Genomic DNA, 14,337 nt, shown 5'->3' on the forward strand with positions numbered 1-14,337 from the left:
CACAGAAAACCAAGGGGTCAAGGTTCACCCCTAAAGTTCGGACATAGATTCTTTGCAGTTCTTTGTAATATTCCTATTGGACTTTTGTAGTATGTATGTGATGTGTTGTGTGTTTGCGCATGATGGTACTTTCAAGTGAAAATCCATAAGATTGCCCGTGTTGGTTGGAAGTCCCAGAATTCCATTCCGAATTGCAATCTTTTTTTCCAACATTTGGGTTTACCCTCATCTTTGCTGTTCGTCACTTTATTTTTTTCAAAAGACCAATTTTTTTCTAGGTTCTTAATATATATATATATATATATATATATATATATATATATATATATATATATATCTTTTTTTTTTTTCATCTGATGGTGCTGTTTATTTTTGTAAATGTTCATCCATATCGACAGTTTACTGACCAGCTACGTTGGTTTACTAAATTAACCGCAGCTGCCTTTCACTTCCTGCACCAATTTTTCCATTCTTGCTGGGAAAAGGCTGACCCCGCCACCAAAAGCATATAGAGAAGCACATGCATAACGGAAATACATTGAATGACTGTTTCTTATAAAGTACCAGCTAAAAAAATAATAAATAATACATAATCTTACGGATTACCAATTTAATTAAACATCCCATATTGTCATCTACTACCAACCGCCATAACTCACTTTATCAGACGCACACTGTTGTTATTTTGGAGTATTTTCTCTTGCAAAAACAGACATTCCCACCCAAGAAGGATTTGATATTTTCCACCACGGAGGCCACAGGAGCAGTAACTTAAGAAGCCTTTCAGTGTCTCTACCCACCCCGAAAAAAAAACAAAAACGGAAAACCTGTGCACTCTGCAGGGTGTCACGGAGGCCCGGTGACGCCGTGTTTGCCCCACACCTGGTCAATCCAGCGCATTCAGAGGATGGAACAGAAAAGGTGACACCCTTGGCTCTGGCAAGCTGACCACCACTGGGCGATCCCCAGGCCCCCACTGCCGCGTGGTCCCTCTGGGAGGCTTTGGGGGGAGAAAGTCCTCTTTGTCTTGTCGGTGAAACTTCGGTGCAGGTTTCACAACCAAAATGGCGCTGAGGTCGGAAGATTCCTGGAAGAAAGAAAATGGTCTCTGGTCTCAATGGTGTTCCTTGAAGGGCAGCTGCTGTCGAACACGGTGGAAATGGACTCTTTCTTTTTTTAGTATCAACCAGTAATTAAACATTCACTATGTGAAAATCATCCAAAATGGCCACCGTGAATAATTTGGATCTTTGCTGAGATGGTCTCAATGTTCTTACTCCATCCTCACTCCCCTAAAAGCCCTGCTTTCAAAACTTTACTCAAGTGATACAAGTTGTAGATTGATCATTATTTAATGGCATCTGGAAAGGCTCATACATACTCATACTCTTTTAAGCAGACTGGCGTGTACAGTAACTAAAAGAATGCTGGACATTTTTTTCTAATATTAAACACCGAAGGCATTGCCATGGACTAATGAAATTTATATTAATTACACAGAGGAATACATCTTACCAAAGAATATGATCCAGTAATAATAAACAATCTATCACCAGCAATAACAAACAAGTGAACTAGTTTAGCCTGAGGAAGTGTGTTACTCTTTTTTCCCCCCCTCTGTCCAAGTTAAACCATTTGACAGATATGTAGTCTGTGGAAATTTTAAATTAGAGCGTTTCGTTTATTTTCACTGTTCTCCCACCGTCGGCATTAGTCAACAGTTGACTAATGTTAGACGTTAAATTGCGGCACTCTGTCAGTTGCTCAAGTCAAAGGTCATTGAGAAGGCTGTGGATTTATTATTACTATGTAGACTGGAAAACCTTCTTTGACGGCCTGTGTCAAGGCTCTGCTCCTTCATAGAGCATTTTTCTACACAAACTACAGTAGGACAGTCAGCCATGGAGTCGCGGAGGTCTGTTTGGAGCCTGCGGCCAGATGTCTGTTTCGCTGATTGAGGAGATTGAGCCAAAGGACCCAGTGCCCGAAGTACTCAGCTGTTTCTACGCCCTACTTAAAAACGGTGAAAAACAATTTGGGGCTGGAACTGCAAAGAGAAGGATGACCTAATGTAGAGAACAACCGCATACGAAGAAAAGCCACAATAACGGCTAACTTTTTCTTTTCTTCCTTTTTTTTTCTCCCCTACAGTCTGGAGTCTCAGCTTTATCATCCCCGTTGTTGAGTTTGAGTTTTAATGATTCAAATTCACCGTTTGGGTGCAAATAGGTTTTGCCTCTCGGTTTTGCTTCTACTTGTACCAGTATGTTCACCCTTTTAGACGGTTCTAATAACCTGGCGAAGCCTTCTTGACAGTGACGTTGGGGATGATCTCATGGTGGTTGTTGTGGTTTTGTGTCTACAGCACAGTATGCGACATACAAACTTCCATGTGGCCTATAAACAAACATATTTGATGAACCATGATTTTCTGTTTCACTTGAACCAAATCAAGGTATTATAGCAGCTCCGAAATGGTTCAACTCTATAAACCGTTGTATAAATCAATATGGAGAGTCAAGTCACTATGAAGTCTGGATTCAGGGTTGAAAATATGCTTTTTTGTCACCAATAAACGCTTTCAAAATGACGCTGGTAAATAACATATAAAAGCGGGTGACACAGAGACCTCAGTATCATAAATCACAACAGCAATGGAACATCTGAGACCCCAACCCTTCTTACTCATACACTTAGAATGCCCCTTGTACAAACATTTACACCGTGGTTGTCATTTGTCTGTGGTCAGCTTGGAGATAGTTTCCTAATGATGTGTATAAGTGGGGGGGGGGGAAAGGACGTGTAAAGTGATAGCTTCCATATCGATGGAAGCCATAGCACGAGGGGGGGAGAAAAGCAAGTCTTTTAGATAAGTTATCAGCTCATTCCCTCCGTTTAAATGTGATGATTTAAGAACAATTAATACAATGGCCAAGAAAATTGTAACCCATCACAGTTGTTTTATCGAATATTATGCAAGTCAAATAACGTTATAAATAGCTAAATTAACCTTTGCTCTACATTCTGCCCATATATCCTTTTTTTTTAATGAATATAGGATGTTGGGTCTTAAGTAGATCATGTTTGTTGGGTATAAATGCTGCAGGATGTGTCTCCGGCGAAAACAAACTTATGTCGCACTCTATCTCCCCCTCGCGTTGTAATGTTGTTATTGCATCACGTTATTATCAGCGGCGTAAAACAAAAACAGTGAGAAACACTGACACGACCATCTTTGACGTCAATGCCTTTCTCCGCAGCAGTCATGAGAAAGGTAGATAAACGGTCGTTCTCGAATAAAAAGGTAAAAAAAAACACCAAGTGAGCTGTTACTGTTACTGTCCACCACAAGGAACAAGGGATAACGAAATGATATTTGTATATTAATAGTCACGGAAGCCGAGAGGGGCCGTGGTCACAACCTGTGCCACTAATATTGATTGTGTCTTCACAATATTAATTTCTAATTTAGAATAATAATGACTATTATAAAAATAGTAATAACAATTCGAATAGTACTTTTTTTTTTTATTATTATTAGTATTATTATTATTATTATTATTAATAAGTTAATGCTTACAGTGTTATTATTATTATTATTATTATTAATAATAATAATAATAAGTTAATGCTTATATTATTGATTTCATATTATTACTAGCAGCAGAAATATTTTGTATAGCCTTTTGGTTAGTAGAATGCAAAAAAGTATACAAAGAAAGTAATAGTGATATGTAAAGTTGAGAATTGAAGTATATTTACATTTATGCATAAAGATTTCTGTGAAAACCAATATAAACTACTGTGCTGGCAGGTGCTGGTAGGCTTGACAAGATGACGCCCATCCAGATCAGACGGGTGCTCGGTTTCATTGAGGTGGACCGTAATCAAGCAGACTTTGCCGTGTGTTCAATGTTATCTATCAACCCGACAATGTCGAGCTGGAGCTCATAAAATCCTCGGATGCGCAAAAAGCCTTCGACGGGATTGAATACAACTACCTGCGCTCGAGAGCTTTTGCTTTGGCCCTACCTTCTGTTCGTGGATCAAGCCCCAGTACGAACAAATAAAACATTTTATTTTCCTCTTTTCCGTGAGACAAGACAAGGGTGTCTTGTTCCCAAGCCCACAGATATTCCTCATCGCCACCGCACCCCTGGCAATAATGTTAAGAGGCCACTAGTCAAGTTGGAGTGCAAAGCGGAGGACTATTGCATAACTTGTCGCGTTGGGTGGGTGTCAGGATAAATTTAAATTGAACTACAAGCGTTCTATTCCCCATAAATGATAAAGCATGTTAAATGTCGTTCCAGAACTTTCCTTTCTCTGTTAGTAAAGACAGCTTTACTTATTTTGGTGTTTGTGTCACTGGCAAGTCCAAGGAGCTGTTGGACAATAACGTTCAAACAGCGTTTAATGAGGCCAAACAAGACAGGGAGAGATGGTCAACCCTGCCCTTGTCGCTTGCTGGTGGGATAAATTCTGTAAAAATGACTATCATGCCCAGATTTTTGTTTCTATTTCAAGCAATCACAGTCTTTATTCCTAAATCTTTTTTTAAGAAATTAAATAGTGCACATCTACTTTTATTTGGAATAAAAACGTACCTCGGATAACGAAAGAATATTTGGAAAAACAAAAGGGCTGGTCGCTGCAGGTTGGGTGCCTCCAGATATAGGAGGTGGGCGTGCTAGGGTGCGGTCGGTTCTGGGGGGGGTCCGCGTGGTCGCTCCCCGGCCTGTTGTGCCCCTGCGTTGATCTGGTTGCGCTTTGCCTATCTCTCCCAGTGCCAACACTCATAAGCACTACATACACCACACAATAGGCTTAGGGCTTGCGAGATGGGTGGGAATGTGGCAGGCGGCTGCCATCTTGCCCGTCACGCTCCTGCCCCAGCCTGCTTCTCATTCGTCCCAAAATTTTAATCCCACTCATATTAGCTTTGAACACATACACTCCCACCAATCCTACTCCGAACAACACTCCACCAGAGCAGGGTCTGCGGGGCAGGAGGGGTGCGAGTGATTTGGATTTGACTTGCCTGAAGGACTTGCAGCCCCAAACCCCGCAATTTTAACTGCAATTGCCATTGAGCACTGGGATTTTCCGGGGTGGTGGGTCGGTGTGAGGGCGTGGTTGGCCGGGGGGCGGCCGGGCTGGAGTCCTGGCGGTTTGCGCTTAGTGGCTTAAGGTGTGCTGTGTACCTGGCGGGGCTGCGGAGAGCGCAGCCGGGTGCCTTCCGGGGCCCCTGGGGGGCTGCTTGCTGTTGTGGGTGTGGGTCAGGGTGCAGGGGGCAGATGTCGGCCTTTGCTTCTCTGCGGCGTGTGCCCCAGGTGGTGGAGGGCCCATGGGGGCTAACATCCGGGTGCCCCGCGCTAAGCACACTCTGCCACGTGGATGGGTGCTCGGGCCTGGCAGCCAGGTGGGGCGACTCGTCGGCTGCGGTGGGGTGGGCCACGCCCTTGCATGGGGTGTGGGTGGGCATGGGGGTCCCGCCGGCTCGCCTGCAGGATGGGCGGGGTGGGTGGTTTGGGCGGAGTGTCAGTCTGTCGGTGCGGGGCCTGGCCCCGGGCCTGTGGCCCGTGCCTGGTGCCCGCGGCCCGGGTTCTGTGACTGCGGCTGCGTCTTGTGCCTGCACTTCGGGGTTGGTCTTATGTGTGCGCCCCTGGGGTGCTGGGTCTCCTCGTGCTCCCGGGGACTGGGTTATGCTCCTCGGGGCCAGGCGTGGAGGTTGCTCCGTGGGCTTCCGGCATCTCTGGGGGCCCGGGGGTCTTCTGTGGCTTCACAGCGGGGTGCTCGGGGCTTTCCTGCAGCTGTGTGGTGTCTATGCAGCTGTGGAGCTCGGGGAGGGGGGGAGCCTTCGGGGCCCTTTCCGCTGTTTGGAGACACACACACACGCACACACACCACAGCGCCCTCATGGTTACATTCCTCTCCTCTCCCTCCTCATTTACTGCCATAACTATGACAGGAAGGGGAGGGAGAGGAGAGGAATTAATTAACTCTGTTTTTCCAATACATGTTGTCGTCCAATGTTCATGGTATCGTGTAAATGTTGTTAGGTTCTATGTCTCAACGGTCTCACCCATGGTGATTCTCCCCCTCTTGGAGTAGGGATTAGTTGTTTATAGACTCCAAAGAGGGGGATTGGTGGCGGCTCTAAAAGAAATTTAAAAAAAAAAAGGGGAAAAAAAACAAAAGTGAAAAAAGGAAAGACAAAAGAGGAAGGGTGGTCTGTCTTTACCCAATTATTTGTATTATTATTGGGTGGCCTCTTTCATTTGTGCCCCACTACCCTTAAGTAAACGCTATTGGACGAATTACCCAATTATTCAGGGTTCTCTAAAGACACGGCCCCAGTTTAGAATCCATTTTGACATAAACAAGCCCTTATCACTTCCCCTGTTCTGGCAAGCGTCAGTTTCGCTCCATCTCTCCCATCTTTTCAATTACCGTATGGCACAGAAGAGGCATGACGCGTGTGAAGGAGCCATTTTCGGGACGGGCACTTTGTTCCTTTTGAACAGTTAAGGAAGGACTTTAATATTGCCCGGTCAGGTTCCTTGAGATGTTTACAGGTACGTAGTTATGTCAAAACACACTTCTTCCCACAGAGTACCTGGACGGATAAATGTTTGAATCCAGGTGGATCCAGTTGGTAGGGGTCTGGGGTCTGGGGTCTAGGATCTGTATTATATGATGATATTCAGAGGGCCGCCTCCCCATCACTCAAAAACGTATTGTTATTTGGTTTTTATTTTATTAACAAGTGCCGATTTACTGTATTGAAGTGATATTCCCATTCACGGTTTTGTGACGCCTAGCAACAAACTGTTTTATGTTTCAACGTTTATCTTATTCCGGAGCGTCGTGCTTGTACAACATGATGGGAAAATCAATAACACATATCTGAATATGTAACCGACCTAAACTTAATCAGGTACATTCGGTTCACTTGGCAAAACCTGCAGTTAAACAATGTCAAAACGATGTAAAGCAAAATGATTACGACAAAAACCAACGCACACCTTCCGCGACCGGCTTGCAGTGCACGCTGGAATCCGCACGATGGCGCTTGTTTGACGCTTGTCTAGAAAGCGGGCTCGGCGCTGACTGATGACGTCACGTATTGGTCTTAACGGCGCAATGGCAGCCCACGCCAGCGAGCTTGAGATCGCCAAGAAGAACTTAACCGACGCCATAGGTGATAATGTGAAGCAGTAAGTACAGGGGTGTTTAATCACTTTGCCCTAAATGGATCTATCGATAGACTTAATTGATTTGCTTCTGCCGCGGTAGGTCGCTAACTTTCCTAATAGCGTCTGAAGCGTCCAGTGTCGCGGTGATGGCCACCAGGGTCATATAGTGTTAGGAATAAAAACGAAATCAAAACGAAATAATTTAAATCCGAGGAAAATATATATGCAAAAAAGGCAATAAATCCATGTAGTCAAAGTATATAATTTTGAAAAAAAAAAATCTATAATCAAAATACGTATGTAGGTGCACTCTGCAACAGCATGTACAGTGTTAAACAGGGATGATGAAGATGATGATAATAATAATGATAATAATAATAATAATTATAATAATAGTTATGGGCAGTGTGCCGTGTATTGTGCAAGGGCCCCAAAATGCAACGATACAGATGAATATAACTCTGCAGATTGATGATATATTGCATATGAATGCAAACATATTCTATATTGAGTAGGTATGGACAGATGCATTTTACTTCTGCAAATGATTTAATGTTCTTGATTAATGACAGTAATTGCTGAAGCTCTAATTACAGGATACGTGTGTATTTTGTTGTATTTTGTCGCACTGACCCATGCCCGTTGCTTATTCCTGCAGCTACTGGGCAAACCTGAAGCTGTGGTTCAAGCAAAAGATCAGCAAGGAGGAGTTTGACGTTGAAGCACGTCGTCTTTTGGCACAGGACAATGGTGAGGTGGCGGCGTCGTTTTGTTTTAATATTTCTTTAGTATACCCACTGGCCCACCAAAACACTGTTTCTCATTTTATGTTCTTCTACATTTCCTCGTTCCTAGTTCACGTTCACAATGATTTTCTCCTGGCCATCCTCACACGGTGTCAGATCATCGTCTCCACACCAGGTAAAGCTGTTTGTGTGTCTAAGTCTTGGCTGTTTTTGTAAACTAACTTATTTTTGCAACATCCTCAGTTTCAGTATAGTTAGACATTAAACTTTGTTCACAATTTTGTCTTTGTCCGAAACCAAAGTAATGCAGTTCGGGAAGCAAATTATATTTTTTCTTGATGGGACATAATACTTTTAAAGGAGCAATAGACACATTTTCTGCTTTTACTTACAGTTATGAAGTTAATGTTGATGGCACAGTGTAATGGGGATAGAATAATGACACCAACGGCATTTCGATTGTTTCCTATAAACCTGCAAACTCTCTGGAAAATGATCGATTGACGGGGACGCGTCACAGGAAGTGCGTCAACCAATGTGCAGACTCACTCAAATCAATTGAGAAATGAAAACGTTATTGTGCTTTTCATCCATAAAAGCCGCAGCTGCCCCCTTTACTCGCATTTGTTTACAAGCCAGTCATGCCCGTTCCGATATGGCAACGACGTTGACGTATCGCAGCGACGAGCCGACGCAGTCAATGCGGCGTCTATGTATTTATGTCTCTGATTATGCAACCAAAATAAATTTAGTTGAACTAAAATTGTGACAATTTAAATTGATCGGGTTGTCTCTGCGACAGCGGCGCAAAAGTTGTGTATCGCCCCCTTTTTAACAACTGTAAATAAAACCAATTAAGTAAGCAATGTCATTACTGAATAGCTGAACAGTCTGGCAACTTGAGCGACTCTTGAGCATCGATGTTGTGTTCTTGTTTTTCTCCTCAGAGGGACCAGGCTCTTTGCAGTGGACGGGTGGCTCTGCATCAAAGCCTAGTAAGCCCAAAGGAAAGAAGAAATTCTCTTCCAGGCAAAAGTTTGACGTAAGTCTTACGACTTGAGTTCTTTTTTTTGTGCCGCACTCGCGATTGTTTTGCGGTAATTAATCCGCCCAGAAGAAACAAATGTTGTTTCCTACATTTTCAAAGCGCCAGAAAGCTGAATCCAAATCCAGCAGTGTTGTGTTTTTTAATTTTACATATTAGCGTTCTTCAACATCACTGTTGAAGTTAGGCTGGTAGCCTTCAATCAGAAAGATAAATTCCCTCATTGGCAATGGGGAGGTAAACTTCATGTCAAGACATATTTGATAAAATGTTTATTGCATTTTGAAGGCTTCGCTAATTTCCACATTTAACTGCTAAAAATTCATCTTTTTATCTCAAATTACAGACAGTAGTGTAAACATGGCCTGTTTGTCTCTAGCTCAAGTAAGACAACATTTTAATGGGGCCTGGGTAGAAAAAGACAGATGTTATCCTTTAAATGACTTACACTTACTGTTACTTAGTCATAATCACACCATAATGAATGTCATTTAATGCACGTAACTCATTTGTTTTAAATTCCCAATGTACTAACGGTGGAATTTCTACTTTGCATCATGTTTATTTTGTGTCATATGACTGTATTTTTGAATTTATGCAAATCTCAAGTAGAAGCCACTGTGACGAGCTCGCCTTACAGCAGCATTTACTGTATATATGTAGATATAGCATGGTTGAATTCATGGACTGTGTCCATCTGTTGATTTTAGAAGCACCCTCTAGACTCCAAAGCAGGCAATTGGAGATGTTTACGATATTTATCGTGACTGCCATTAATATCTCCAGCCGTAAGTTAGTTATGTAATAGCTGCTGATGCGATTGTGTCTCACAATGATATCTTATCGGAATCGCTTGTTTGTGAAAGCGCAACTGAAACTGTGTCAAAGATCTCAAGCGAGCCTGCTGAATGATACTGCCAATGATAATATTGGATGTTTGCTTTGGCGTTGTCTGAAAATCTAATTTTAAGCTGAAGTTCATTGGACAAAAGTAAGGCCATTCTCTCGTGTGTGTGTGTGTGTGTGTGTGTGTGTGTGTGTGTGCGTGTGCGTGTGCGTGTGCGCGCTTCCTGTTTCCGCCTTCCAGCATCGCTTCCAGCCTCAAAACCCGCTGAGCGCTGCCCAGCCATTCAGCCCGCGGGAGGTGGGCGGGGAGGAGGACGAGCTGCGTCTGAGCGCGCACACGCTGCTGCTGCCCACGCGGGGGCAGCTGGAGGCTCGCATGATGGTGACGGCCTTCGAGCTGGGCCTGGACAACGTCACAGAGGACGCCGTAAACACCATGATCCACGCCGTGGAGGTGCGTAAGCCGGTGCACATGTCCTATTACAATAAAACATCTGGAACTTTAGGATGCGCAGGTTGCAAAACCTGCAGGGCATAACCGTAACATGAGGTGTGTCTCCTGTATGTATACGGACGGTGGAACACATAATGGAAATGCCTTTACATATTAAGGAGAAGGGCCACCCTTTTGCTTTCAGAAGAGCCCCAACCCTTCTTGGAATGCCGTCTTGCGAGTCCTGAACTGTGGAGGGGGAATTGCACAATTTCTTTAGAGAAAAGCCTCCATTTGTTTGGGGGATGAGGGAGGTGGAAATCCCCTTTGCACTCTCCACTCCAGAACTTGTCATGAAGGTTGAATGATGTTGGGATCAGGTGATTGGCGGAAGCCACGGTAGGAGGTTCACTCCATCCGTGTGCGTGTGCGTGTGCGTGTGTGTGAGAGATGGGAACATCGCGAGGGAACGGTGTTTGCACAACGGCATCTGGTCTTGTGAAATGGCCTCATCGTCGTTGCCCACCGCACAACCGTGCAGAGCACTTATTGGACCATACCATTTCAGATCCCCCCCCGCCATGTTTAAGAGTGTGTGACGGACATTCTGGGTGGAAAGGCATCCTTTTTGCTTTCTCCAAACATAAATCCCTCTGTATGTCAGTAATATGGTGAAAGATGACTCATCAGACCGTATTACCTTGTTCCATTGCTCTGGGACCAAGGTTAACCTTTGTGCATTGGTATCGGATACACGCGGTTTCCAAATGGCAGCCCTGACATAAATGTCTTGCTTTGAAGCTCAAAACATGTACTTATTTACTTGTTTTGTTTATTTGTTTTGTTTGTTTATTTATTTGTTTATTTTATTTTTTATTTTATTTTTCATTTTTGAGGCTGTCATTTTTTGGCGTCCCTGCACTATCCTGTTAAGTGTTGGCTTCGTCTTTGGATCGCCAAGTCTCTTTGCTGATACAGTTTGTATTTACAACTAGTCCTCCTGACTCATTAAATAATTCCGCAACCTTTGTCGCCCATACTCCTGCAATTTAGCTACAGACCATTTGGCCTCTTAGTGAATCTGTTAATTGGCTCGTGTTGTGTTGAAAACTCTCTTACCTGAGTGCTTGTTGTCCAACCTCAACTACAGTATTGCTGACAATGGCAGTCCACCTAATGTGACTCACCACAGCAGAAATCGAAAATATCATTCATCCATTTCTTCGGCACGCAGGGGGTGTTTGGATTTAAGATCTCCGGGTGCTTGCATGTGTGTTGATGTATGTGTCACATGTGTGTCCCACCAGGCCTGTGTGCTCTGTAAACATGTTGGTCTGTTTGTCTTGGGTGTGCTATGCAGCTTGGTGTTTGCTCACTCCAATCCGAATACTCAAGGCTAGAAATACATAACTAAGACACTGTTCGTTGGGTCCTGACACTGGGGTAAGCTTTAATTTTCCTGGATGAATTCTGCAGCACCATTTGAAAGACGTCCTGACTGCCGTCGTGACGCGGAGGAAGGCGTACCGGCTACGCGACGGTCACTTCCCCTACGCCTTTGGCAGCGACGTCACGCCGCAGCCCTATCTGAAAAACAGCATCTCCGCTTACCACAGCGTCACTGAGTGGTGAGGATGACGACACACACTCCCGATGGCTCATGCAGATTTAAAGATCCAAGTTCAAGTTAAGATAGATAGATATATAGATATATATATATATATATATATAGATATAGATATAGATATAGATAGATATAGATATAGATATATATATATATCTATAATTTTTTTATTTTATTTTTTTGCCTCCTGATTATATTAAAGCTCAATAGTGTGCCATTTCTATGGCTATGGCTCTATGGCTCTATGGCTATATGGACATAGCTTCCTGGTTTTGTTATTCATTTATTATACAAGTATCTATACAGGTCAGATTTTAATGCTTATCATATTATCCTGTCAATGATCACCTCCTGTCCCTCTTCCAGCCCCCCACCAAGCGCCTCGCTCCCCGCCGGCGCTCCGCCGCACATGTCTCCTGATGAGGCCGAGCAGCAAGCCATCCACCTCCTGGCCTGTTCAGCAGACCGTAGCCCTGTGCCGCTCCCACCGATCAGCATGTTTGATCTTCTGGAGGCTTTACAGGTCAGAAAATCCTGTTCGGATGCGTTGTAAGGATATGCAAAAAAAAAAAAAAAATGTTTTCGATTTTATAACAACACTTAACTCTGCATCGAACGTCCTCCGAGCACAGCTTCTGCGGTCCCTTAATAAGCTCTGCGCGTAACCGCGAGTTGTCCAACGTATCTATTTTAAGCATTGTTAGTTCTCTCTGTACAGGTTCATCGCGGGGTCATGCCCTCTCACACCATGTACGCCCTGAACGTGGAGCGCATCCTCTCCCGGCTCTGGCACCCCAGCCATGAGGAGCTGGAGCAGGACCACATCCACCGGCAGCGCCTGGCGGGGAAGGAGGGCGTGCTCGTCAGCTGAGACGCAGCCGGCAAAGATCAAACGTGGATGGGCGCGAACATTAATAAAATTATATATATATATATATATAGTAATAATTATAATTAAAATGTATTGTCCACATAGAAAAACAGGAGCTTTGGAAAAGTTTTTCCTGGAAACTCGTGTTGCATGGCATCAGGAATAGTTGGAGGAAGAGGAGTTGTTCACAGGATGTCTCTTCGACAACTGCGCCAATTTGAGCTGTGCCATGTATGTTTGCCTATTCAACGGGCAACCTTGGCGGGCAGCTTTGAATCATTCAGATGTCCCATTCCTTATACAATTCGTGCTAGGCCAAGATTTTTTCTGACCGACGGAGGTATACCATAGGTGAATTCCCCAGGAGGGATGGAGTCGACGCACCGTGCGCTACCGAAAGCTGCGCTTCGCGAAAATTTGCAGGCGCCCGCAGATTTACTCGACTCACTGGTTGTTGCAGGGAGGGTTTAAGTGCGTGGATACAGATACACCCGCCTCTGTGGCCGACACATTTGCGTTGCATCGACAGTCATGGTCTAAATGGATGCCATGGACATTTAAATGTACAGATAGTGTATATAAATAAGTACATTTTGTAAGTAAATCTTTGTTAATCCCGTCTGTTGGTTTTTGTAATAAAGAACATTTTTGTTTAGACTGTGTATGTCTATTTCAACGTACCATCATAACAGATGACGGCCATAAGCATATTTGCCTTTTTTTTTTTTTTTACCTTTGCTCCCAGAAACGGCCCTTTTTGAACATTTTAATCTATTTATTTTTCCTTTTTCTTCATATGAATATGCTTGTGTGATTACTTACGAGGCCTGCCCTGGGTGTCTCAGGCAGGTTTGGGCACGCCCACTCCGCCGGTGCGCACGCAACGCGCCTTCCGAGCCCTCGCTCCATATTTGGTTTGCCCACAGCTCATTTCCGGGCGCCTTCTCGTCCAATCAGGGCCCGCGCATGTTCCCCAACCATAACGCCGAGCCGGAGTGACGCGAGACTCTGGGACGATTCGCTCGCGGCGAACGAGTCACCTCAGCGGAGTCGTGAGTCACTCCGGCGGAAAAAAAAAAAAAAAGAGTCGTTCTTTTCGTTCGCTCTTCGGTAGCTTCCGGCAGGCACACGGACACTTGCGTCTCGAACCAGACACGCTCTCCCTGAGTTTTGATTCAGCGAGTGGGCGAGCAACAGAATCTGATGATAATTAATAGTACTCGTCTAAACTGATTTGGGTTTGGCACGATCCCCGTTGAATTGAACTGATTTGCGCTTTGCGTTCCACCAAAATCACCCATTTTGACACACACACACACCAAAAAGAACACAGTTCATGATTCTCACAATGATTCTCACATAGGATTTCCACGCGAGAAGCCCGTGTCCACCATCCCACCCAACTAAATCCCCCAAAAAACCGAAGGGTCGGAAAACCGGGACGACCTTTTTTATTTTATTATTTATTTTTTTAACCGAGTGACGCGCCGACTCTCGAAAATGGAGACGAACCTCTCGCCGCTCGCTGCCGGGCCGGGGTGACTCAACGTCCCGTCCGCCCCGGCCCCAGCGG

At 44.4% G+C, this 14,337-nt stretch overlaps 1 protein-coding gene across 1 annotated transcript; it reads left to right on the forward strand.

Annotated features, from left to right (window-relative positions):
* The first annotated feature begins 7,143 nt into the window (after positions 1-7,143).
* Positions 7,144-13,672, forward strand: tada1 (transcriptional adaptor 1). The gene is made up of 8 exons (XM_080011642.1): positions 7,144-7,220; positions 7,858-7,949; positions 8,055-8,120; positions 8,893-8,987; positions 10,078-10,290; positions 11,746-11,897; positions 12,260-12,416; positions 12,612-13,672. Exons 1-8 carry the CDS (start codon positions 7,147-7,149, stop codon positions 12,762-12,764), a joined length of 1,002 nt encoding a protein of 333 aa, XP_079867768.1. The 5' UTR covers positions 7,144-7,146; the 3' UTR covers positions 12,765-13,672.
* The last annotated feature ends 665 nt before the right edge of the window (positions 13,673-14,337 follow it).

Source organism: Zeus faber, assembly GCF_960531495.2.
Source record: "Zeus faber genome assembly, chromosome: 12".
In the NCBI taxonomy this organism is placed as follows: Eukaryota; Metazoa; Chordata; class Actinopteri; order Zeiformes; family Zeidae; genus Zeus; species Zeus faber.